The sequence below is a fragment of the Astatotilapia calliptera genome, chromosome 8 (genome assembly GCF_964374335.1).
Source record: "Astatotilapia calliptera chromosome 8, fAstCal68.1, whole genome shotgun sequence".
Taxonomy (NCBI): Eukaryota; Metazoa; Chordata; class Actinopteri; order Cichliformes; family Cichlidae; genus Astatotilapia; species Astatotilapia calliptera.
Window position 1 is genome coordinate 11,738,336 of NC_137429.1, and position 27,265 is coordinate 11,765,600.

The 27,265-nt window shown below is 41.9% G+C and overlaps 1 protein-coding gene across 5 annotated transcripts in view; it reads left to right on the plus strand.

The window, feature by feature from the left end:
* The window catches only part of LOC113028385 (zinc finger MIZ domain-containing protein 1-like), a 108,382-nt gene that overhangs the window by 74,060 nt on the left and 7,057 nt on the right, over window positions 1-27,265 (plus strand). For 3 of the 5 annotated variants that reach the window (XM_080305452.1, XM_080305453.1, XM_080305454.1), the window contains 2 exons: window positions 3,412-3,525; window positions 6,944-7,049. In XM_080305452.1, the coding sequence (XP_080161578.1) occupies window positions 3,412-3,525; window positions 6,944-7,049 (220 nt within the window). Of the gene's footprint in view, window positions 1-3,411; window positions 3,526-6,943; window positions 7,050-14,263; window positions 14,394-17,429; window positions 17,449-27,265 lie in introns of those variants that run through there. The other 2 variants (XM_080305455.1, XM_080305456.1) reach the window with 2 other exon arrangements.

Consider the following 27,265-nt stretch of genomic DNA (forward strand, 5'->3'; position numbering starts at 1 on the left):
AAACAAATACATCCCAATGTTAGCACCCAGGAAAGCAGCACATGGGTAAACATGCCAATTAGAGAGATCCATGGCGTACAAGGAGGCCTTCAGTCCAACTAATAAATGGTTAAGCGCTGGGTCATTTCAAACCAACCAGTAAGAGCCAGCACCCTGCTAATAGAGGCAGCTTTGTGCCGCAGACAATCAGGGTTTGGAAGGCCCGCATAATAAATACCATTTATGTCCTGCCAATTAGACTAGCAGCGAGCCCATTCAGCCAACCGTCTATTCTCCTCCCCGCACACAAAGATGATCATCAGGGGAGATCAGAACAATTAACTCACTATCTTCTCCCCCTGCTCCCCATTGTCCAATATCCAAGCTATTAAAATAATTAAGGAAATATTGTAAACCAATCCAGCTGTTTGCTTTAATTGAAAGTGTGCACATGCTGAAATTTGGCATCTCGAAGGCAGTACCGACTTGGAGCAGGAATATAAATGAAGCCTCCTCCATTGTGTTGTTGTTTTCTGGGAGATGTGACATGTCTCTCTGAGTACTCCCAGCCAGTGCAGCGGACAGGGGAACAAATTGATTTTGTTGCTCAAATGATAAATTACTGCTGAGCGCGATGATAAAGTGGAGGAAATTGGAATCCGTCAACCTGATTGAATCACGGGTTGAAAGTTAAATCAGAAAATCATTACTGTGGTAATTTTTAAATTACTGTCTTGTTGTAAAATTGCAATAATATGATTTTTAAACAAACTCGACCAAACACTTGGGGGATTTTTTTGTTTCTTTCGTTCTTTTTTTTTTTGCCACATTGCGCTAAATCTGACTTTAAAATGAGTGACTTTGTTTTGGTTTCAGGTTATGCAGTTAATGGGAAAGATAAGGGACTAATTAATAGGTTGGCAGACAGAAATTTGCTCAGCAAGACTGAATATTTGTTTTGGTTATTATTTATTAAGGAGAATTTAAGAAAACAGCTTCCAGATGTGAGAATTTGCCTGTTTCGGGTCTTGTGGTTACAAAGACAAAATGCTTGAGATGTTGGTACAGTATAACCCTAGAATATAAATATATATATCTGTATTTATTCGAAAGTGATACAGAAAAACAAATGTTCGCCTGTTTAACCTCCAAACAGACAAGTATGCTTAAAAAGTGATTTATAAAAACAGTTATCTGATTTTTCCCCCAACACGTTTTTTCTCAGAGCCTGTTTGTTTTCCTCCTGCATCTCAGAACTGCACCATTGCGAGCACTTTGGGGAAGATGGCTTGCCTGATAATGTTGGTATCTATTTCAGAGACAGTATTTTCCTCTCACGGTGGGGAAGCCAGTTTTCTGTCAGACTCTCCTTTCGCTGATACATACAGGGGTTCGCCAGAAACTATGAACCATCCTCTCGCCGCAGGAACACTTCCTCACATTCTTAGCGGCGATATTTCAAGACAAACTGGAGGACTGTCCTCTTTGCACCGCTCCTACACTGCTTGTGCAGCTGTTTCTGTCTGCCGCTGTGTTCTTTCCAGTGTTAATTGTCTCCATTAACGTGTTTTCAGTGCTCTGGGGGTGTCGATGAATGTAGAGCAACAACAGCAGCAAACTAAGAACTGTGATTCTGAATGGAAAGAGTCTTTGCCCGATCACTTCTGATACATAAATGAAGTTATATCCAGATCCAGTTGTGTCAGAAGAAAAAAGCTATGTTCTCAGGACTCTGCAAGTGCCGTCTCTCTTTGTTTCCCTTGAACTGAACCGAGCATTAACAAGAGTGTACGTGTTGGAGGATCATTCTTACTCAGGGGACGGGGATAGGAGAGTGTGAGAGGGTCTCTTGGCCACTAGTTTAGGTTTGATTGGTGGGTTTTGGCCAGAGAAAGGGGAACATCTGTGGCGTGGTAGTGCCAAGCTCTCCGTGTGACAGCCACACTGGTGGGACCAATTGTTCTGAGTGCAAAGAACAGTAATCACTTCAAGCCCAAGTGGTGGTGTGTATTTTTTTTTCTTCCCTCTACATATTCTCCCTCCCTCCCCCTTTTCTCCCTTTTTCCATCCTTGGTGCACTGATTGCGTGTGTTGTCTAGCTTCCAGACTCATCTAAATTTAGCATCTGGGGATGTGTGTGCTTCTCCAGGAGACTTTTTATCCACCAGTAGAATTTGAATGCTCTGCTACCCCACCACATCTCCTTTTAGTCTCCCCCAACAAAGACATATCACAAGAGTGGGGAACGGTCTTGGACAGAGTATGAAATAAACAAGACTGGTTTCATCCACTGCTTGTCAAACACCAGCTTTGTAAATTGATATGAAAGCAGCCTTATCAAATCCTAACCTCTGCTGCCCCCTAAAGAGCAAGCAAGAAAAAAGCACTGCACAGCAGTGACTGTACCCCTGTCACTTCCTCTTCTTCTTCTCTCTCTGACAGTGAAATCAAAGCACGCAGACGTATTAGGAAGGCAGCCATTCACTTTAAGCTGACAAACCGCTCTATTTACCTTTGATGCCATGGAGTGGGAGTCCATTTGTTCCTGTTTTGTACAAGTGCACTACAAAAGCTTGTGTGCATAATCTTTCCAAAGGCAACAGATTACAGCAGAGTGGTGGTGGTGGTGCATCTGCTCTGCTATGTATAAAGTGATTTGTATTGTGGTTTGAAAGCTTTTAGAGGAGAAATGACCAACAGTAAGGTTGATACCGAGACCCAGAGAGGTCCTTTTTCAGTTTTCTGTGCTGCTCTACAGCAATACAGACAATGCAGGTTAGTGCTGGCTGCAGGAGGGGAACGAATGCCATAAAAGGGTGTCCGTAGGTCAAGGAGTTTGTTGTCAGATAAAGTCAGAGAACAGCCAAGGGTTGGCTACTGAAATAGGGCTTCCTCGTGGATTCATGCAGCCATACAAGGAAGATTTATTGCAACAGAAACCTGAGATAGTAGCTGAGTGGAACTGGGACATACTATCAGCCTAGAGCGGTCATATTTGAACCCATTTAAAATAATTAATCCAAAGCATCATAAGCAAAATTTCAGAACATTTGGTCATAAAAATGCTGTTCTCATTTGCTCAACTCCGAGAGCTCATAATTAAAAGTTAAATATTAAAAGCTGGTTAGATTTTTTTTTCAGAGCAGGTGGGAAAACATGTAACTGCACACATTTTAGACGAGCAAATGCTTTTATTGAATTCTAATAAGATAATACATTTTATTAATGACTAAATGAACATAGAGGACAGCACAAATTTATTACAATTTTTTATTGTCATGCTTCTATTTCAAGCATAACATCTTATTTGTTTTATTGTTTTGTTTAATGCTTATTACTTACAGCAGTTACCTGTTATCTGTCCCATTTTCTTAAAGTATTTGAATATTACTGGAATCACATTGATTTCCATCTTTCTCCTCTTCTGCATAGCACCTACAAAATCCAGCAAATTTCCAAACAGCAGCCACAGAGCTGCTGGACTGGTGTGGTGACCCCAGAGCCTTCCAGCGCCCCTTCGAGCAAAGCCTGATGGGATGCCTAACGGTAAGTCACCAGTCGTGAGCACCTTCCATAATCTCATGTTCAGAGTTTCAAGAATGAGCCGCTTGAACAACTGTTGCACTCTTTCCATAACCTCCTCGGGGATGCAAGAATACTCATGTTTAGCCTGGTGATCATCCGTGAGGTCACTGAAATTGTAAAATGTGTTTAACCTTGTAGAAACTGCTCCCATTTAGCCACCTTTCTGTTGCTTTAGTTCCAGCCTTTGATATAAAATCCACAAGGTCAAAAACATTCTCAAACCACAAAGCAATCAGCTCTCAATCTTCTCTGTGTCTTTACCAAATGCCTATGGATTTTTGATTGATTGAATAATTACTGTCCTATGACATCTGAAATTAAGGCTTCTGGAGAAAACATTTAGCCCAAAGTAGTCAGGGTTTGTATATTTTCAACTAAATTTAATCAGACACAGCCAATATGTCAAGAGCTAAGTTCTTAACCCTGACTGAATATTGTTTATACTAGTGAGTTTAATGTTCACTTAATAAAATGCTCCACTGGGAATAATAGCTTAATCTTGAATTGGAAGTTAGCAATTAATTTTTTGAACAACTACATAGTCGTTTATTGCTATGACCCTTAGCCAGTTAGCAAGTGTAGCTCTATATGATAATGGTAAACTGACATAGTAGACTAATTTCTCTTGAAAAATTGTCCATTTAGCTATATGTGGTGTTTATTTGTTTTTGTTTTGTTTTGCATTACATATAGAATTTGAAAGATAAACTTAACACACTGCTTACACAGCCTGTTTACTTTGTAATATGCGGCACTTATCTATGCTAGCTTAGATGTGTGAGGAACAACTACCAGAGCTAATGCTATATATACATATATATATGAACCATACGAGGCAAATGCGTAGGCAGATTTGTGCTATGTGAAATTTCACTTGAAAGTTTTTGTTTTTATGACATTTTGCCACCATTAAAACCAGTATAATTATAGCTGTCCATGCCACGTTTTAACCAACATTCACCATTGACTATTACAAAAACCTTTAATGCTCAGAGCTGATGCACTGATTCCAAATTTAGCTAATCAAGTACCAAGAGAAAGAACAGCCAAAAGAACAGTGAATAGACAGTGGGTGTGTCAATCACCTGTCACAGTGGGCCTGACTGTGCTTTAACATGCTGCCTCCAGCATTACATAACAGACACACCTGTTAGGTGTAATTTGTATCCCCATCAAGCGAGCTCGGCTGCAGCAGGTGAAGAAGCCCGAGAGGTTTGTGCTTGTGGACCTCAGCGAAACTACTGTGACACGTCCTTCCATTCAAGCGATTGTGTTCCTGCTTTAATGTGCAGCAGCAGGTGCCTTCTCCTCCATTTCGCCACTTCAATTTGTTTCCCGCCGTGAAAATCTCAAAGCTTTTCCTTTTAGTTTATAGGTTGTGTAAACCTTGGTGTGAACCACACTGGGAGGAAGCACAGAGAATCTGATGTGATTGTGAAATTACCTGGTCACAGACTTTAATGGTAAACACTTTACAGTTTTGCCTGCATGCTTGCACTTAAACACTGGTGATAGCATTTGTAGAAATTTGCTGCTGTAGCAGTGAGGAAAAAAACCCCAGGAAATTACAGGACTTTAAAAAAAAAAAAATAAACGACTTAATAAGGTAATACAGTATTCAAAACAGGAGATGGGTACTCAAAACTAGTCTTTTAATTCATCTCAATGTAAGAGTTAATAAGGCTTTTTATGTTTAATTATGACTGGAGCTTCTGTTGGATGTTGAATTGCTTTTTCTTGAAAAAACCCCCCAAATCAATTAAGCTATCATGTTATAACTCTAAAATCGTATTTTTAATGACAATATATAGCATTCATGTATGACGCAGTATTGATTTTTTAAGCTTGTTTCAAGTTGATTAATCTCCAAAATATTTAAGAGGGGAAAAAACAAGCAAATTTAACAAAAAGATTCATTTTATCGAGCTTGAAACTACAGAAACATGTACAGCTGAGTAGCAATTCCCTGCTTTCAAGCCTTGCAGTGCCTGCTTAGATGATTGCCTTATGGTAGACAGTTCACCACAACTCCTCTGACTGTGTACAATTAAAGTCCTGAAATTAGAACTGTAACTTCTTACACTAAAAATACCATTTAAATGTCCCTCGCAAGTTTAGATTCTAATTAGGCAGCCTGTACTCTATATTTCTTCTTCTTAATGGGGGATTCCCATAAATAAAGGCCAGATATACATAATCTGTTTTGGTGTCACATCCAGACTATACTTACAGAAGATAATGATACGGTCCCAGCAGCAGTGCTACCTCAGGGCTTGTACTGAAGTTTGGCGTGTGACAGCGGGATCGCTGCTATGAAAAGCCAGGCAGCGAGGGGAATCTAGTGGGGCCCGTTGGTCCACACAGACCTTAGTATGTCCTAAAGGTCTAAACGATTTGAGTGGCTCTTTTTGAGCTGATAATGATGACAGCAAATCAAAGCAACATGTGGGATGTAAGGGTGATTTACACGGCCTCCTGTGGCATGTTGATGCTTCCCCTTAATGTTTCCTCTCAGTCGGCATCTCTGGACTGGAGGCAGTATTTTTTTCCTCATCTTGCTGTCCACTTACTCATATGGAACTGATAAACTTGTAATGAGGTTGTCCTTTAACAGTCAGATTGTGGGAAAAGTCGTCATGTGGTGGATTTAACTACCCAGCACAGATCTGTATTGAGTAGATACGGATGCAGTCGTACAGCTTTGCGAGTGTCTGTCATTAGTTTGCAGGATTTTCAAGATTCAATTGTGGAAATTTTAGGAGAAGGAACGAAAGAACTGAGCAGATTATGATGGCGATCTGCAATATTTATCATGAAAACAAAGCTTGTTGCCATCAGCTGCTGCACTGGAGTGAGTAAAAGGAGGCGTGTGCATGAGGCCGTGATGCTCTCTCTGTATGTGGATGTCAAAGCAAATGGCGCTGCAGATGGTAAATCAAAAATGTAAACATTTTCTGTTTGGAAAATAAGCACATTAGAATGTTTGTGTGGGCTTGGAACAAGTGAGGAAATTTCTCATAGTTGCCCCCACTGTTATTCAGCTGGCCTTTTTAGGAACTCCCTGCTAGAGACAAAGGGAAATATTGAGTTTATGCAAATTTCCCAAAATCTGCTCTTAAAATGTTGTTTGTGAGCTGGAAATATAATGAAACAACCTGCAGAAACACCTTTCTGCAGTAATGTCCCTATTCAGCACTGTATGCTGACCTCTGCTCTCTTCTGTTGACCTATATGTAGGTGTAAGCTATCATAATGCTTAGAAAGTGAAGTTTTCTGAGAAATAAAAGAGGTTTAGACTTGGTGTCGTTCAGCTTTTTCTTCAGAGAAAACATACCTCAGGCCATACTGACTCTGTGCTGCATGCTGTTGTTGTTTTCAGGTGGTTAGCCGCGTAGCAGCGCAGCAGGGCTTTGACTTGGACCTGGGCTATCGGCTCCTGGCTGTGTGCGCTGCCAACAGGGACAAGTTCACTCCAAAATCAGCAGGTAAGACCGGAGTTTTCTCAACCGCCGTCTCAGGCCATCTGGCCATGCTGGCCCGCTCAAGTTTATTTCTGCATTCTTTGCCGCTTTTCCTCCACTTATTGCTTCTAGACTAGATCCCCTCACAGATGTATGGGCACTGATCTTTTTAAATTCATTCCTTTAACTCTTGACTATTTATGACTTTTAAGATTAAACAAGACCAACAGTTCAATATTCAATATAAAGAGCAATCCAAGAAAATCCCTTCATAGTTTTAGTCCAGGTTCAACTGAACATTACCCTTTAATATCTACTTGACCTGTTTTCTTTGAACTTGTTCACAACATTGGGAACTACAACTCAATTTGTTACCTTTTCTGGGGTTTTAGATAAAGTGCGTACAGCAGAATATTCCATTTGTCACATGCGACAAGAACTACTGTATCAGTGATGACGAGTTCCTGTTTTCATACGCCTCTATCATCCCGGTCCTGTGATGGATTATTGGAGCAGATGCAGACTGCTAAATGTTGTTATCGAGCTGGCAAAAGCATGCTGAAGCACAATGAGAATGAAGACGCATAGGCTGTCAGCAGCTCAGAGGAGATAACAGAAATATTTTTGTGCTGTTTTACAGTTTGTGATTTGTGGTTTCCACCTGTCTTGGGTTACGGGGAAAGCTGGGTCGTGCATTTGCTTCTGTGTGCTCGGCCGCTACACTGAGCCCTCTTAAGTGTGCCAGGACATGAAAGTCAGAGGCACATATTGTTTGAATTTTCACTCATGTTTGCCTTTTTTCTATTATAAGAGGCTTCAAATCATGCAATGTCACTATTATGTCGGCATGGGTGGGGAATCCTTCCCTGCCTGCAGTTAACTCACATCGCCAAATGTTCTAATTCTACTTAATGCTAAATCAAATCTCAGGGCCTACTTTATGGGCTTAGATAAAATTGCCAATTGATTCTCTGTCTGAATAATTTCCTGCAACAGTAGTTATTTGGAAAGCGGCAAGTTCTCGAGTCTAGGCAGCATCCCAAAGTACATTTCATGGACAATTATGTACCTGTAAATGCATGAATATTTCCAGAGGAGAGGCCTGCAGAGAGGTAGAGAGAGCAGTGGAAACCAATGCAGAGGCATTCTCCTGCAAAGCTCCCAGGTCCTTTAGAGAGGAGGCCTGAGTCAAGGAGGGTGTTAAAGTGGAGAGAATACCCTCTCTGGCAGCCAGGGGAGATAGCTCTTAAAAGACACTCCCACGGGGCCCCAGGGAGGACCTGCTCCCCGACATCCTGCAGCGGTGTTGCTGAGCGACAAACAAAGGGAGTAAGTCACATGACGGGGGCCAGAGTGGCAACAGCGGGGTCAGCCATACAAGACCAAAGACAGACAAGTTAGTGTAGGCAGAGGAGACTTTGGGAAGCCTTGAACAGCTGAGAACAAATCTGAAAAGATTTTATGTGTTGAGAGGATATGAGGAAGAGCTGAAATGAATATAGTCTCCTGTGTTTTTGCAGAATTGTGTCCCTGGAGGTGAATGTTCATTTTGTACTGAGGGTGTTTTATAAATTCTCTGCACTGTTTTTTTTTATATATATACAAAACAACCTGTCTACACCAAGCCCCGAGAGCTTTCAAGGAATATCCTGTAACTGCTGGCCTGCTCAGTCTCATCATGCATTTTGTAATCTGCTCTGAAATGTCTCCGTTAAAAGTGGGCGAAAAACACGATTTTTGGCGGTTACGAGCTGGGCTGTTTGCCTCAGAAAACATCAGGTCAGCGGATGAGTGCTAATAAGTAAATCAGATTTGGCATCCCATTTTAACCAGACCTAACTTGTCTTGGCTCTGACGCACGGCGCGGTCAAGCTATTACATTTCTGTTATGTCATCTAAAATTCCTCTCCTGAACATGTTCGAAAATTGAGCGGAAGGGGAGGCTGAGCTGATTTCAGCAGTAGGAAATCAATGTTCACAGTCAGCTTACAGCTGAAATAGGTTGTAGCTTTGACAAATTGATTAATCATGAAATGCCTCCAACAATTTAAGGCATTAGTTTGTTCTTTTTTTTCCATCTTAGGGAAAAAAAAGCTTAGGAAGGCAAAGCGCTAAAGAAATAGACCTTTATCTTCATGACACCTGAGCAAAACTTAGCTATAATATCCTATTGATTTCAAAATGTAGCTGTATAAGAAGTTTAGACAATGTTTGTTAGATATTGTAAAACTATCCAGCAGACTGGAATTGGAAAACCCATCATGCAGTGTGATTTTTGTGAGTTGATCTCTGTAATGGATGGACTCAGGGGGGTTGTCCGGTTGTAGTTCTTTTCCCTTTGTGGCCCACAGTGTTGGAACAGATCTGGGGGAGGGGCGTCTGTCTGCTAGTAGTGACCTCTTTGTCAATGGGATTAGCCTGCTCTATTAATCTGTGATTACTCGGACTGTCTTACTGCAGGGCAAAGCGATGCACGTGGAGCTCTGAGGACTTCAAAGCAAAGACATCACTTGCTCAGTCTGCAAAAACTCATCAGGGCCTCACCTCTCCCCTTCTCCATCCACAGGGTACATTACAAGCCCCGTTAGGCCTGTTTCATCAGCGTCACCGGCGGTTCATTCCGGTTCGAGAGCCTCTGCAAAATGCTTAATGACGATTTTTCCTGCAAGAGAGACAGAGTGGCACATTCCCAATCGTTTGCGCTTCAGCAAACTTTGGGAATTCCTCAGCTCTAAAGAGTGAAAGGAGGTTCCAGCTGAAGTTTTTCAGCCCCTGAAGCTTTTCATTCTCTCATGTAACAAACGCCTGGTGAACTAGCTATTCAGCAGATAATTAGTTGGGCTTGTTACACTCATTTTTACACCTTTTTGCCAGGCTGTTTTTCAAGTACGATCAGTAGACATTGCTGGTTTTAGTTATTAGTGTCAGCTTGATATAGAAAAAAATATCCAAGCAATTTTTGCTTTTGTTTCATCGTGTTTAAAATCAAAAGGTGGTTTCCCAGTTTTTTAATCGGTTCAAGCATAAACAAGCAGGAGACAGTGTAGGAGGGGTGTTGGGTTTGTTTGCTAAAGACAAGGAAATGTGGCCACGTGTAGAAAAGTCAAAGCTCTGTTTACATTTTCTATCACAATTTGTAAGTCAAGTCAGTTTTATAGGAAATAATGTAAACTTGGCTTGAAAAAGCAAAAACCTTCAAGTCAAATGAGTTCAAAAGTTTGCAAGTCTTGCCCCCCAAAGCTGTGTTGCAAGAGTTAAATGAAAAGCGGAGGATAATACTGATGCAAGGAATGTAACTTATTTCAAGTGAACTTTGTTTTTTAAATGGAAATTCCCCTGAATGGGATATTCTTTTCAAAGAACAAAGATGAAGATAGACAAAGCTAAGGTTAAAATGAACATGTCTAAGACTTTTATTCTAAGTACTGACTTGGTTGAATTCCTTTGTATTCTTGGGTGCATGTGTAAATTTCCTTTAAAACTGTCGTTTCAAGTGCTGATCATTCAGCGGCTTATGCCTTCCAGTTAAGTGGTGCTTAAGATGAGGTCAGATATGTTGTTGGTGAGCTGTGGAAAGGTCTCAGTTTCTACACATAATAGAGAAGTTGAATATACACATGCCTTTCTGCAGGGCTATAATTTCTACTCTTGGAGCTTTCCACACCAAAATATTTTTTTCTGTCTCCTTTCACTCAACGGGTTTCAACATATAGTTTAGCTGTGGCTTTTCCTAAATGGAGATTAACACAGAAGGCTAAAAACATTGTTGGTGACCTTGTATGACTCAGAGGTTAATGGGTTAAATGAATCCAACCAAGCAACCAACAATCTATCCAATTAAGATCACTGGTTGGCAGCACGGTGGCACGGTGGTTAGCACTATTGCCGCACAGCAAGAAGGTCCTGAGTTCAATTCCACCACAACAGGCCGTGGTCTTTCTGTGTGGAGTTTGCATCTTCTCCCTGTGTTTGCATGGGTTCCCTCCGGGTACTCTGGCTTCCTCCCACCGTCCAAAGACATGCAGTTTGTGGGGATAGGTTAATTGATTAATCCAAATTGCACACGAATGGTTGTCTGTCCCTGTGACAGACTGGCGACCTGTCCAGGGTGTACCCCGCCTCTTGCTCTATGACAGCTGGGATAGGCTCCAGAAAAAATAGACCCTGAAAAAGGATAAGCGAATGGATGGATGGTTAATCAAACTGAGATGTCAATTCAAGAAACAATTGGTGGCTTTATTTCAGGGTCTTGGTGGAGCTAAAAAGCTGCTTAAATGAGCTTCTGCAAAAAATAAAAAATGTTTTTCATTATTACAAATATGAATAATATCTTGATAATAAATATGATTTCAAATAATTCAATTCAATTCAACTTTATTTATCTTGCGCCAAATCACAACAAAAGTCGCCTCAGGGCGCTTCATAGGTACAGAAAAAAACTCAACAATCATATGACCCCCTATGAGCAAGCACTTTGGCGACAGTGGGAAGGAAAAACTCCCTTTTAACAGGAAGAAACCTCCGGGAGAACCAGGCTCAGGGAGGGGCGGGGCCATCTGCTGCGACCGGTTGGGGTGAGAGAAGCAAAACAGGATAAAGACATGCTGTGGAAGAGAGACCGAGGTTAATAACAGATATGATTCAATGCAGAGAGGTCTGTTAACACACAGTGAGTAAAAAAGGTGACTGGAAAGGAAAAACTCAATGTATCATGGGAATCCCCGGCAGCCTACGTCTATTGCAGCATAACTAAGGGAGGATTCAGGGTCACCTGGTCCAGCCCTAACTATATGCTTTAGCAAAAAGGAAAGTTTTAAATAGCACTTGTATACTTTAATTTTTCTTAAAAGAAATCTGATTCTGCCGTTGAAATGACAGGAGCCTGCTAATACTTGCTGAATATTTGCTTGACGATACATGCGCTGTCAGTGGCACGAGTTTTCAAACAATAACAATTGTTAGAAGCATGTTTCATGAATGAAGTTGTGCTGCGTTCTTTTTCATTTGGAAGTCAGATCTTGGCACTGGTGGTGATTTCGTACCCAGGGTAACAGTGTGCCAGTAATAGAAGTTGGAAAATGGGCTTTGTTTTTCTCTCTATCAAGGTAGAGCCATCACTACCATTACCTGAGGGACCTGTGTGCTACAAAGCTGGACTAATGGGTTAGCAAGCTATGGCGACCTTAAAGTCAGAGTTTTCTGTGCCAGAAAAGTGGCTCTTTCTCTCTCTTTTTTTTTTTATCTGGCTAACTTATGCTGAGCGCAGCCTGTCTAGGCTGGAAGAACCACATTTTTACTAATTGTATTATTTTCAGCACGTTATAAGTGCAATGGAGTCACTAGAACTATAGATTTTCTGCAGAGGGAATACATTTTAAATGCGCAACTTGATTAACCCGTACCTTAGTGAAAGTAAAGAATGATGCTCAGCACTGGAGTTTGTATGTGTTCACTTGGTGACATAGAAAATGTATAGATGTTGTTTACACTTGGTTCTAATCTGCTGCTAAGTCTACTTCACACTGCTGAAATTACAGGCACTAGAACACATATTAAATAACTAAATTTAATCAATACGTTAAATTTCACTTTGATCTGATGACAATCTAAAGAGTTCCACATCTCCTTAAGTAGCCTATGAGACAGTAACCGTTTCTAATGTTTAAATACGTGAAGAAATCTATCCAGTCGAAAGTTTCAGAGCTCTAATGTGCAGCCTTCACAGTAGAAATGAACAGCAGCACAGAGAGTGCACTCAGCGTTAAAATAACTATATTAACTGAAATTAAAATGTTTATTTTACTGCTCTGTGCACTAAATTCCATGATTAACGACTTTCTGCTGCGTTTATCTCATATTATTTGCATCAGCATTGCGTTTTACTGTTACATTTTTTAATGATTTGGAGGACACAGCACTCATAGGCATTATTCTGTGCAGAAGAAGAGTCACATGATGCATGACATACCCCTTTTTTATGTAAGCGTGCACAGATCCTGAAGCAGGTAGCACTGATAAACACTATTGTGATACCTAGTCTTAAACCCATTATTGTTATCATTCTCAAGCAAGCTAACATAAACATAAAGAAAGCCAAATACAGATTCGGGGAACCACATTAGGGGAACTTTTGGGTAAAATAAGGGAGATGGATATGAAAACAGACTTTGGCTCCAGTTATTGTGGTATTTTAAAGATGAGTTTTAAAGGCCTGGTTACAGAATCACTAAATCCACACTGTATCCACTTTGGACAATCTGTGTGGGGGGTTTTTGTACTTTGTAATCACTTAGACGTGAAAGTCTTCCAGCCAACCGTGATTGATGTGTTAACTTGCAGCAGGGGTGCTGGGCTGTAAGTCACCCGCCGTGCACTTAGCTGATAGTAAATACCAGGAGAGCAAATACAGACAGGAGAGACTAGAGATAAGAGCTGTTGAGCTTGTCTGTCCTTCCTCCTTTGTAGTTGTTGCAGTTATTATGTCTGTGGCAGCAGGAGGTGTAGCATCTTCAGCTATGCCCCATATGGCTCAGTAATTTACTGTACAAGAAAACTGGTTGTTTGCATACTAAAATTGATTTACATTGTACCTTATGTCTCTAATTAAATGCTTATTGCAATTTTTTTTTAGCAAGAGATCAGTTTCATTAATTTGACACCCGATTTGACTCGCTTGTGGTGAGTGCAAGTACTTTTATTAGCGGATGACAATGGAAGCCCCTGCGCTGCCTCAGGTGGCTTGTGTACTCACAGTTTACATGTTTTATAAGTGTGTAATTATTTATCCAAAAGCTTACCCGGGCTCATGTGTGCTGAAAGACAAATGTGGTCTAATTGGCCCCTCCCTCGCTGATACCAACCCTCTGCGCATCAGGAAGCCACAACGCCCAGCCTCCTCCCCCCTCCTCTTCCATGCCCCTTAATTACAATGACTAGTTTGATGGATTAAGTCGACTGTATTGCAAAGAGAAGGTTCGAGGGCTGAAACCGCAGATTCGTGTACCTGCCTGAACCGTTTCTGACGGGGCCCGCAGTGTTTCTCCACTGCAACAAATGTTGCTTTAAATGAATTGATTGAGGCTTCTTTTACTCGTTGCTCTGGACTCAGGCCAAGATACAGGCTGTCTAGCACATTAGGCACCACCCCCCTTTGCAAGTTTGAAATGTGAGCTGCCTGCATTTTTTTCCCCTCTCCTCTCCTCTCCTCCCCTCCCTCTCTCTCTCTCTCTCTCCCTCCCTCTCTCTCTCCCTCTCCCTTCTGGCGAAGTGGCTGTGGCTGCTTCTGTGTGATGTGTGTATTGGGAGAGCAAGCAATGGATCACTAGACAGAAAAAGAAGATACATCAATAACAGCTGCATACATCCGAGGTGAGGAGATAAGCATTTGGTTCTCTCTCTCCCTCTCTGCCTGTCCTCCCACCCTCTCTCTCAAGCTCTCTGTCCCCCCCCCACCCACCCACCACCACCACCATCACCCCTTCCCCACCCCCTTCTCAGTCTTTTAACCCTTTCCTGCAGCAGAAGCCGGTTCCTAATTTTGGTGATTTTTTTTTTTTTTTTTTTTGTCACGATGCGTACCTGCATTCTCCTCTGACCACAAACGCGTGTCCTGCTCTCCTTCTCGTTGCTGTTAGTGCTGTGTGAAGTTGCTGTTTTTCTTTTTTCTTTTTTTAACAGCTTATCCCTGTTTTTCCTCTCATTGTCTCTGGGGTATTTGTTGCTTGAGTGCAAAGAAGCCGGTGGCAAGTACAGCAGGAGCCCATTAGCAGTGACTCCATCTGTGATTGGTTTTGCCTGCGAAACACAGAGAGCAGCCATGAATAATTGATGTGTATTGTGCAGTCAGTCACTGGACACGCAGGGAGAGAAGAGAGGAAAACAGAAGCTGCTGCCCTCAGACACCGAGGGAAACAAGGGGGGAAAGAAGGAGGGAAGGGGAGGAGAGGGGTTCGGAGAGAGGAAGAATGTTATAGAGAAGAGAGAAAGGTGGGAGGGATGGAGAGAAACACAGAGCAAGAGCTTTAAAATAGCCCCTCAGTAGTGCAAAGATTAGGCTGTCTTTGTTCTGCTGTTGCAGATTTGTGCTCAGAAGTGTTTCTAGACACATGAGTTCCCTTTTTTTCTGTTCAATGAAGAGTGAGAAATAAGCAGGGACATTGCTGGAGTTAGTCTGGTAGAAATGTGGGTGGCATTTTAGACATGGAGAGGAGACTGAGGAAGAGTCTTTGCCACAGCGAAGAGGACCGGGCTGCAAAGCTGTGAGCTGTCAAAAGGAGGAGACAACAGATAAAGACTGCTGTGTTTGTAGAGGGTGTACTCAGTGACAAGAGGGAAGGTGGATCTGCTGCCACTGCTGTTGCTGCTGCTGCTACTCACAGGAACTTCACATTATTTCACCCCTAGGGGGGCAGATAGAAGGCTGACTCCTGCATTGGTGGGTGCAAGCAGGCACCCTGCCATGTCTTAAACTAACGGAATGGGCTTTGACAGTATGACGAGTGCCTCGCAGCGCCCCGCGTGATAGAGTTGCAACAGCTGACTGCTGCATTTGACCCACTTACAGCTCACACAGAGGGGGTCAAAATGGCCTTGATTATCTCTCTCTGAGTTGCTCTGACCTACTTGAGGCAGCGTTTTTCCACGAGACTCTTGGCAGTTTATCACACCCACTCCCCTCAGTGCCACACAGTGCAACCAGCCAGGCTCACTGCTGAGGCACATGAAGGAATTCACTGGGTTCAGTTCACTGTTCTGTCACGGTCCAAGAGTTTAAACGGGAGCAACAGGTTTCAGTTTAAAAATCTGACTGCAGCGACTCAAGTGAGATACCAGTAAAAGCACTATTGTGGGTATCGCAGATTTCCCATTATCCAGTATCAGGCACTGAAGGGTTCTTGGTGTTATTATTGTAGGATCATAACTTACAATATAAAGCATGAGACAGCTGTTGTGATTTAAATTAATAAAATAATACAATCTAATATAAAATTACATATCTATTAATGTGGTGATTAAGTGGTGTCCTGTACTATATTTATTTTCTGCGTCACCTGTCAAACCCAACGCCGTGTATTTAGCACAAACTGCAAAATGAAGTTTTTGTTACGATTAAGAGTCAGGTGTAATTATTTTCTCCCACTGACGCCAATCGAACACTTCGGTCTCCAGAATTTCGGTTGTTTATTGTTGGCTTTCTCTCCACTGAGAGGGTTTTTGTTTAGCAGTGCAGCAAAGTCAGTCAGTCAGTACAGCATTTGGGCAATTATTCAAGTAATTCTTTGCTAAAAATGTGTCTTTGGGACAATTACCAACATGGTAAGACAAAAACTAGGCATCCACACTTCCAACTGTTCATAACTGTTGCTTTGTCACCTTCAATGAATCTCTTGTTCTTTGTATTGAACATGTTTGGGGGGGGGGGGGTTCACACCAAGTTGTGAAATTGCACTTTTGGACTTTTTTCTTTGAAGTTTTTCGAGTTCCAAATCAAAATAACAGCACGCTGGAGCATGCCGATTGCTGATGCCATTTGTATACTCGTGGAAAGTGCAGGGCCCTTTGTTGCTTTACTTTAATCAAAGAAAATGCACTGTAGGTAATTATAGGCTGTAGTGTGTTTACACTTCTCGTTATATTGTGAAACCTCAAATGGGACTTTGATCGCATTTGATATTGAATCTTCCAAATAACAGATGTTAAACTGTGACTGAAGACAGAATGAGGAAAAGAGTCTCAAGTTTTGTAGTGGTTTATACAGTTTGTGATATTATAAGTGCTGCTGAAGGAAAACACTGGGCCTCTTATGAAAATAATTAGACTTTTTTTGTACTGTTTTAGAAAACCAAAGCTTATTTCATGGTGTGATCCACACCTGAAAATATAGATAATCTTAGTTTTAAATTTGCATGTAGTTGCCAGGTGTTACTGTGGGTGGATTCTCCTCCTCATGTCAAAGCGGGACACGAGGGCCTCCGCCTACTTGCTGTTCTTTATCTGACAGAACAAACAAGACCAACTGAGAGCAGACTGCAGCAGCTAATTTTATCTTAATTTTTGATTAGTTCCCCCGAGTAATCATACATTTGGTCCTTTTTTAGGGAGTTGTGCGAAGGTGGAAAGCACTTCATCTTCATGTACTGAAGAAATTAGGGAAATGTCTTATTCAGGTGGGAATGACATGACGTAACAGTAAGAAATGTCCATAATTTTCCTTACAGTAGTATTTTCAGTCATAGCTGATTCTCAGGTAGTCAGTGGCGTACAAGATATATTTTACCATCTGGTCACTGACGTGTGTTTTTGTTTGTAAAGGGGAGCAATTCACAATCAAATGTGTGTCATATAATGAATATTTTGTGAAGTAAATTGTAAAATTTGAACCCTACAGAAACCAGCTGCTGCAGGAGATGTCAGTCTGACTCAGGTACTTGCCATATATTAAAGTGGTGCACAGAAACCCATTGGCTCAGTCCAAGCAAACATACTCATGTTGTAGCTGCTGTTGTGTTGTCTGTCTGAGTTTTACAGTATGAAGCATGTCGCACATGTATTGCCATCTTGCTTGTGTCACAGTTCATGTTTATGTTCTCGGCTTTTTGTCCAAACCATAATCAGCTGTTCCTGAAGTCATTATACCTCTCCATACCCACTTTTGTAAACAAGTTAGTAAGACTTGGGTAAGCTGCACGTACCTCAGACTTATGCAATGAAACTTTATCGATCGGAAACAAGCATACTGACGTTTTATATATAGATAATAGTAAAATGGATATGAGTAGAGGATGTGAAAATAGTAATACAAAATACACTTTGTGAAATAAATGGACTGTATAGAATAGGATAGATGAAAAAAGATGATAAAATTGTTGCAGGAATCTAGTTTAAAATTCCACACTATCAGTCAATTGTACAATACTGCTCTTGAACTACCCGTCATTTCTTTATATTTTGTTTCCAAGGAGTCAGACTTTCTTGTAAGTGATTTTAAAAGGTTTTTTAAAGTAGTTTTACAGGCTTTCTGAAGGTCTTTTGATTTTTCATTTGGACTTTTTATTGTTCTGTCATTCCTTTTCAGTCCAGTCCCTGTACCTGACTATTTTCAAAGGAATGTTTTTTCTTTGGTTAAACACACCACTGGCCTAACTGTTCAAACATGAAAAAAACACCTAACTCAAAGCTTGTGTCTAAAAATAACAGTCAACTAAAAAAAAAACGTTTTGAACTGTATTTTAAGCACTTTCTTACTATCAGCCTGTCACAGAACACGTAATTTGTTGCCATTTCTTCAGTTGAATGTAAAGAAAACTGTTTGATAGACATAAAGAAGTATTTTGGCATCAACAAGCTGATTCCTAAAGACCTATTACCCAAAAACTTGACATGGTGTGCAGTGCGTCCTTAAAAAGTTTGAGGAAACTGGATAAATGAAGGGCAAAGGAAGAAGTGGCACGGCTACAAATCTGCAGCAGGTGAACAGTATCTGAAAGTCATGTCCTTAAGAAATAGGGAAAAATCCAGCAAAGACCAGACACAGAACCTGAGAGATGCATCTGGCACTTCAGTTGATCCATCTACAGTTCACCAAAATCTCATCAGAAATAGTCTTTGTGGAAGGGTAGCTACCAAGAGGTCATTCTTAAGGAAAGGAGGCCAAATTACATAAGAACTGGACTGAAAATCAGTGGCAACAGGTTTTATGTAATAATGAATCCAGATTTGAAATTTTTGGTTCAAATTTTCCTCGATATGTACTGAGGAGGTCTAAGGAGAGGTAAAAAGTGAGTGCCTAGAGCCATATGTAAAGCATGGTAGATGCTCTGTCATGTTTGGGGCTGCATTTCAGTCAGTGGTTTTGGAGCTCTTGTCAAAACTGATGCAGAAAAGTAGCATCAAATTTTTTTATATACTATAAAATATCATATAGAAAGTGTCCAATTAGCTTCATTTTTCAGCATCACAATGATCCCACACACACTATTAATGTATTAAACCTGCGATCATCTTCTCAGAGAATGCAACAAAAGATAGTCCACATCCATAGAAGCGCTACAGGATTATCCTTCAGAAAGCCTGGAAAACTAGAACTTGACCTTGAACTTTTTTTATTGTCATTGTACAGTTGCCTGCACAGCGAAATTAGATAACAAGACCACAAAGGTGCAAAAAAAACCTCCACTATGTAGAAGTTACAGGAAACATTGTGGGGGTGTATACAAGGGCATCATAATATAATATAATAAATAAGGGTGGAAGGGCCATGGTCATTAAAGATAGGGATGGCAATTGCACATCTGCCAAGATATTGGACGGGACACAGTCAGTAGCAATAGCAGCAACATAGCCAATCAATAGCAGCGACAGAATGACTGTATGGGAGAAGCCTGCTCACACTCTTAATTAACATTAAGAGTTCTGACAGGCCACTGTCAGAACGTTCTGACAGCCCACTGTCAGAACGCCAAAAATTGTCAGAAGACTTCCCAGAGAAATTATAAGGAAGCTTGCATAAGAGGCTGTGTTAAAGAATAAAGGTGGCCATACCAAGTATTGACTTACAAGCTTGTTAGAATTGCCCTGTGTACTCTATTTCCATGTATATGTAAATGTGTCGGTAAATCACAGGACCCATTTTGCATTTTGCTAGCAAAATATAAAGAAATAAGGGGTGGCTCAGGACAGCACTGTATAATATTTTAAAAAATCATCAAAGACCAAGAAGCAGTCAGTGTCAGAATAATGTCGGCTTGGATCAGGTTTGAGTTTCATTGTTTCCGTTTGGCTTGAATGTTTATCACGAGGGGGCTTTTTATTCAAATCCTGATCTGTTGCACATATGGAAGTCTCTAATGAGCCTAGAGGGGTGCCAAGACCAGACCCAGGTTCCACTAGTGTCAGCTTCTACTGTATTTATAAAGAAGCTTTGACCCCAGGCCTACTGTGTAAAGGTCACAGGTGAATCAGCCACCAGCGAATGCAGTCGCGACACTGCCGGCCATGCCCAGCACCCTGAGGTGGGCACAACTCCAGGCACATCTGCTCCATTGCTAATTAGTATCATTGTAGACAAGGGCTTAAGGCTGGGCCTTTGTTAATAGCAGCCTGTTGCTTGGGGAAACAGTCTGGCCCCTGTAAGCTGCTTCTCTGCAGGTCTGCTCAACTGATAATCTGGTTGGAGAACTCTACAGTTAGATCAACACTCTGTTGGTATATTGGCCATTTTTAGTCAGTGAAATGCGTTTCATCGAATAAAGAGGATTTCCATCATTTGCTGGGTCTTACTTGTTTTCAAATTGTAATTACTTAAACTAGAAGTAATATAAACATATTTGCTGTTTTACTTTTCTTTCTTCTGCATATTTCCTTTGATTTCCACCAATTTCGGTATAGTTAGCATGTCTTGAGACTTCAGTTTAGTTAACTTATTCACACAGCACAATACAATAGAATAAAATTACAGCATTATAACTGTGTGATAATCCAGTCCTGATTATTCGTTTCTGGCTAAGGAGCCATGCAATGCAAGTGTGACTTTAACAAAATGTTGATTTTTATAGCACAAGATTAATTTAAAAAAAATGTCCACGTTTTTAGTTGTGACAGATCTTAAGAACAGTTTTTCAAAAAAGCTATGAAACTTGACCTCAGGCACTTTTGTTGCCAGACCTTAACTCCCACATTAAGACATAAAGATGTAGGTTTGGAAGGAGTTTTGCTGCCAATCAGCTTAATGTATATTTTAACAGACTAAACACTGACGCTGGGGAGATGTTTGGCTTTAATGCATAGAGTACTAATCCTCAGCAGGGGGTGCAATGCTAGATTTCCACCTTCATGCTTAAAAGAGACACTGAATGGCGTGCCCTGTTTTAAATGGAAGAGATTTGTTGCATGTGCCAAAGGAGATTATCTTTTAAAACACTGCCCTGCTTAGGCAAGGGTTGGTTTCTGTGTTACCATGACCAAGAAATGACAGTCCCACTGATGAGATCTGCATTAATCATCTGGAGATTGTGGCATATATTGTATCTTGTTCCAGTTGGCATCCGGTTAGTCCTAAATCATAATCCTATCTGAAAATCCTTATCTGAAATCTGAGAGCACTGCTATTATTTTGAAGATACATGTTTTAAATTTCCTGCATTTTCTATATAGATAGATAAATTTGCATGTCAAAGAGGTTAGCTGGATATTTTATTATAAACTTTATTTTTTTAAATGTACTACAGCACCATTGGTGCGACATTAAGGAACACAGGATGTTAAAACAGCAACCTCCTTGTCTTCCTGCCTCCACATGGCCACATATGCTTGTGGCCTCAGTAAAACCTTTTTGGCGGGAGTCCAAGCGTCCCCCCCTCTTCACTTCGCCGGATGGACATGGCACGACATTGTGGCCATGTGGCCAGCAGGAGGCTGTATTTAAGCCAGGGCAGCTCTGAAATGGGCCATAAAACCTAGCCAGCAAGTCTGGCTCCCCGTGAGGCAACGGGCCTAAGTACTCATTGACAAGACTCCAATATTACCGAGAGGGAGAGTGGCAGAGGGAATAATGTAAAAAAAAAAAGATGAGGTACAGACAGGAGGCAGTTGTCTGGCCTACACAGACATGCTGTTTTATAGCTGTTAGCACTAATACTTTCAATCCACATCAAAGCTGATCTTGCATTGCTAACACTAACTTTCATCTTTCAATGAAAGATGCATAGCAGTCATGTGAAATCGCCCCTTAACTTTGATGCCGTGTAGCAGCCATGATACCAACATGTGCCTACTTTATACATCATCCCCACCTCATCGGGTTTATGAAAACCCTCAAATATGTTGCATAGCCACCCAAATTTAAAATCTCAAACTAATTTGACAGCCCCCATTTCGAGTTTGCCTCTAATGTCAACAGTTTAAGGGAGTGAAATGTGCACCATGTGTTTAAGGTGTTTCACCTGTGAGCTTCTACCTAATTATCCAGACATGGATGAACAAGTAGCAATCTTCTGGCCTGTCGTGGGGTGACAGGTCCGTAACCTGTTATACACTCGCCTTGCTGGTGAAAAAGCCTGCATGACGAACATGTCGCTTCCATTTCATTATCAAATTGGCATCAATGAATAATTCGTGGCATCTGTGTGAAGACAAAGAGAGACCTGATGCCTGCCAGGCTGGCATCCGTGGCTCTTTGGTTACTGTGTGCATGTCAGGCAGAGCGGGAGATGATTTACGATGCAGCTTGCAGTTTACGCAGGAGAGCTCAGCGGTGACTGGGCCTTCATAAGCGACGCCATAGCAACTACTTATTCATGTAGTTTTCCATACATATGTTGAAGAAAATCCCAGAGTTTTATAGTTCTGGGAAACCTACATGAGGCACATAAGTGAGGGATTCTTTGGCTAAAACTAAACGTGGTTGTTTTGCATGGCTTCTTAGGTGCTTTCAGTAACCAGGGATACCGGGGCTCCCTAGACTCTGTCTTCTTTTAATTGACTTTGGCCTGCAGGAGGCTTGTGTCCATTCAATCCTTTCTGGGCAGAGGAGGGAGGGTGGGCGGACTCGAATGTGAATAGAGCGCTCTCAGAAACCAAAGAGTGCAGCCCACTAGAGCTGCTCTTGTTAGTTTGCTCATGGTCTTTGTTCTCCTTTCAGCCCTTCTGGCTAAACGTCTTCAAACAAGCCATTTAGGGGTCGTGATTCTCTACGACAGGTTTACTGCGAAAATTGGACTTCACTCCTATGGCTAATAAGGGAATAAGCGAGGAAGTACTGTCGATAATGTGACTCTGACGTGATGACAGGATATGTGCTGTGCGTTTGTGGGGAAGTTAGTGACCAAACCATGTGGGACAATGCCAGGTGGGACTCCAGGGTTGACAAGGGAGCAGGTGTCTATTACATACAGAGCAGAGGGAGGGGGAGGCAGAGAACGGGTGCGGATGAGGATCATAGAAACTCTTGGCATCTGCGTTACCTGCTGCCTCCCTTGCAGTGCCCTGCCAATAATGGAAGGAAAAGGAGGGAGGTAGAAAATGAAAAGGAGTAGAGGAAACTATTCTTGAGGCAGCAGCAAGTGTAGGGGTGACCTTTGTAATAGCAGCTATTCATGTGTTTAAGGTTATATTCTCCCTTGTAGCACATGGTCCTTAATCATTATGGTGCTCAATTTTTTTATTTTTTAACAATTTCTTAAAAGCACTAATATACACTGTGTAATGACATACAGTGTTAATGTCTGTAGCATACATGAAGTCTGCATGGAAGTTTTTGCCATCCAGTAGCAACTGCAAAAAAAGATGTATTTTGTTCTTATTAATTTAATATTATTATTCATCACGGTATTTGTTTTTGCATACTTTGACTTACTTTGTAATATGAGTGACAGTTGGTAAGTTGGTACTGTCTGGCGGGCAGAAGCTTTGCGTTGGGGATGATTTTACTGGATGAATGATATTGACACAGGAACATCTGCCGAGTTTATTTCCAGATTTTGTAAATTGATTGGTCTGTGTTGTATTTATAGATGAGTCCATGGTATGTTGGGCATGGGCATCACCACTGTGGTGGCTACAGTGGGGCAGCTGTGCAAGTGGAAAGATGACGTTTCAATGTCTGAATCCTCCAGTCTGCATGTCAGTGTGTCCTTGAGTAAGCTGCTGGACTCCAAATTGCTTCTGATGCATAGAATAATGTGCTGTATACACGTGTGTGAATGGGAAAATGCCTTGTGGTGTAAAAGGACTGCACGTGCACATGTACTGTGTAAAATCAATACGGTTTACTAAACTGAGATTAGAAGGTAATGCTGGCTAGCTTGGTTAGCAGCAAGCTAACTCACTAAATAACCGACCTTTATTGGTTTAACTGTGTTAGAATATTTTGTTTAATTACCTTGTTAGTGCAGAAAGAAAGTAGACCTTAAAAATAAGCTAATGTCCCAAAAAGCAAATAACTTTACACACAACCTTGCAATTGAAATTTTAATTGAGATCTCTCTAGCACTGATAGTCACATGTTAAGGTACTACAGTGCAGCCACTTGGCCTACATAACAGTATATGGTAGTCACTGTCATTTTTTTAACACATGCCTATATAGCTGCCTTGTTGCCTACAGCAAACTGATACATGAAACTCTTAGAAATGAGCAAAATTTTAAGAATCTTTTAACAGCACAAAATAAATTCTATCAACCTCCATACAGATATCTCGAAAGATGAACATCTAACTTTGCAGTCAAATGACAAAAATATTAATGTTGCAATCTGGGTTAACTGACCTTTTATTAAAAGCTCTTTGTTTTCGGGAGAGCACGGCAGAGCCCAAATCAGAGTGTTTAATCAGCACAGTTTATCTCTCTGCCTCGTGTCTGCATGGGCCATGGATGGAAGGTTGGGGGAGCATTAGGCTATCATTGGATAGAGCATTGAATAACTGTCAGGGATGCAGTCCATGTCATTTGTCATGTCTCCCTGGGGCTTTATGACAGCAAGTGAAGCTGGAAGCTGCAGACCCAATCACTGAACCACCCATCTAGTCCCAGCAGATGCGTTTACCACCCTTCGCCATGGTTGACCATCAGGCTGGGCAGCTGAGCACCAGAATATCAATACGGCTCAGACTCAGCTGGGCCCCTGGGACCATCTACGAGGCAAACAGGATAGCCTTGTCTCCTTATGGAAGGCAGAGACTCATTGCCGCCAGGGAGACCAATGTAAACATGGCAGAAGGATGCTCTCTAGCACAAAATGCCAGTTTGATTCACTCCAGAATGGTCTTTGAGATTTGGAAGTGCAACACCTGAGACAATTATCTCCAGATTTGGCTCTTCTCAGAGAGACAGATGAGTCTATTGAAGGGCCGTCTGTGGGAGGAGTGGAGAGGAGAAACAGTAATCCTTTTGTGTTCCTCATCTGCACTGTCCTGAGCCGTGTTTGGGTGTAGGACGAGTAGGAGGGAGCGACTGAAGAGAAACGAGTTGGCTGTTCCTCCTCCCGTCATCTGAAACCTGAAGTTTATCCTCTGAGTCAATGACAGGGCTTCTCCTTTAAACCGGTTGGTGCTTAGTGGAGGTGGTAATTTTGTGCAGAGATAAGCCCTTTATCTAATGATGGGGTAGAATAATTCTTTAAGTGGCAACACTTGTGATTCCTTTTCTCTCTCTCTCTTTTTTTTTCCTGTTTCTCTCAGATAGCCGATGTATTGTCATCTTTCTGCTATGTTCCACACGGTTGTTGTTTATGTCCTGCGGCTGTTGATGTCGGCGTGAAACAGGGACGCTGTCTGCTTACCCAGACGGCCCCACAGTGGCACAGCTATGGGATAAATTGTGGAGACATGTTTATCAACATAGAAGAAGTGCAAGTTACCCCTTGTTGGAAGAGAATAATGGGACCTAATTGAGCTGTAACATGCTGGCTGGTCGCCAGGCCCTTGAATTGAAAACTCTCTCCATCAGAAGGGGGTCTGAGGAGAGGGAGGGTGCTGTTAAAAACACTGCAGGACGTACTAACATAGATGTGAAACCCGTAAACCTATTAGCCACACTTGGATCCGGTTTTTATCAAATTAAAAGTAACTCAGGAATCTGCGCCTTTACCTTTGAGCGTGATGCTTTTAGCAGAAAGTGCACCTGAGCGGCCTTTTCCGTCAACTAAAGCACAGCCGTGGTAAAGTCAGATCAATTCTCTGGAGGAACAGCACAGCCTGTCTCCTGGCACCTGCCTTGCCAAGAAGAGGAGGGGGAGGAGGAGGAGAGAAAAAGAGAGGGAGCGTGAGCGGGTGGGAAAGAGGAAAAACCCAGCTGCCTCTGTGCCTGAGCCCCGTGCTGCTTTTAAAGGAGTGGGAGGGAGAGGAGAGGGAGAAGCAAGGAGACTGCTGGCACCATCTGTACATGTCTTTTGTATTCCAGCCCTCATCTTTACACAGAGTGAGGCTGGTGTGCTCAGTGTTCAAATGAAAGGATAGGAGGTGCCTTTTGGGGTGCAGTGCTCTGAGAGGAGAAGGTGTGTGTTTGTGTGTCGAAGCAGAAACTCAGTTTTGTCCTCGGAAAATTCGCCACACTCAGAGGACATCTTGTGTCCTATTTATTTTACGCCTGTGTGTGTGTGTGTTATTATAAGCTCGTGCTGTTTCTTTCCTTGTCTGAGTGTGCTGGTAAGCTTGTATGGTTTGCAAGCAGCCATGTGTGGTCAGATGTCTGGGTTGCCATGTTTGTGATGGGAGTCAGAAGCTTTTGTTTGTTCCTCCTTCCTATCAGCCCCATTAGACTGATGTCTCCTCTCTCGCTGATTCATTCAGCCTTCTGTATTTTCTTTATTTTTAATCTCGGTTGTTTCTCCCTTGTGTGTCTGCATCTGTATGTGTGTGTGTGTGTGCGTGTAATATGTGGCAGCCCACCCTTGCATGTGGCAGCAGGGTGCATCTGCCTGCGAGGACAGCGCGCACTGTCTGCTGTCATATTGACGTGGCTTTTTTGCGCGAACCGCAGCTGAAATCACCAAGCACTCTGATTCACCCACCCCTCCCGCTCCTTACTCAGCCTAGAAGTGCTGTGAATCATAAGAGGAGGTGGCTGCCCTGCTCTTTGATTGAATCCACATTCCCTTTCTCCTCAGACAGCCACAGAGAGAGGCTAGAAGGAGGCAGAGGAAGTGAGAGGGAGAGAAAAGGGAAAAGTGAGTCTTTTGTAGTTGGCACAGTACAAACACATGCACTGCAGATGAAAAGCATATGATTCGATCAAACGCACTCTGTGGTAGCTACCTAACCAAGTGGTAGGTAGGTGGGGAGAAGGGAAGGACTGGAATTCATTTGCAGGCCCAGAGTGAACCCTAGTGGCCATGAGCTACAGTGGCATGCAGGATTTAGGCTGATCCTTTATATTGCAGCTTAAAGGTACAGGCTTTGGGCTCTTAAAATGTTCCAACATTTCTTAGAACAAACACAATCATGATTTAGAAATTTCTGTCCACGGGTAGACTTTTCAAACTAAATTAAACTGAACAAAAAGTAACAGGATAAAAATATTTTAAATAGCAGAGCCTGTGCATGTGGGTCGCACATGGCTATTTATGCAATGACATTTAGGTGTGGTTATGTGAGTATTAGCGTAAATATAAGCACAGTTGATATAAATCAATGGCCCCAGTGTGCACTTGTGTGAGGTATGAATATAAGCTGTTTAGTGCATTTCCCCCAAACACTCCTGTTTTCCCTCACATGAAATATGCTTATTCACTAACTACAAGTGCCAGA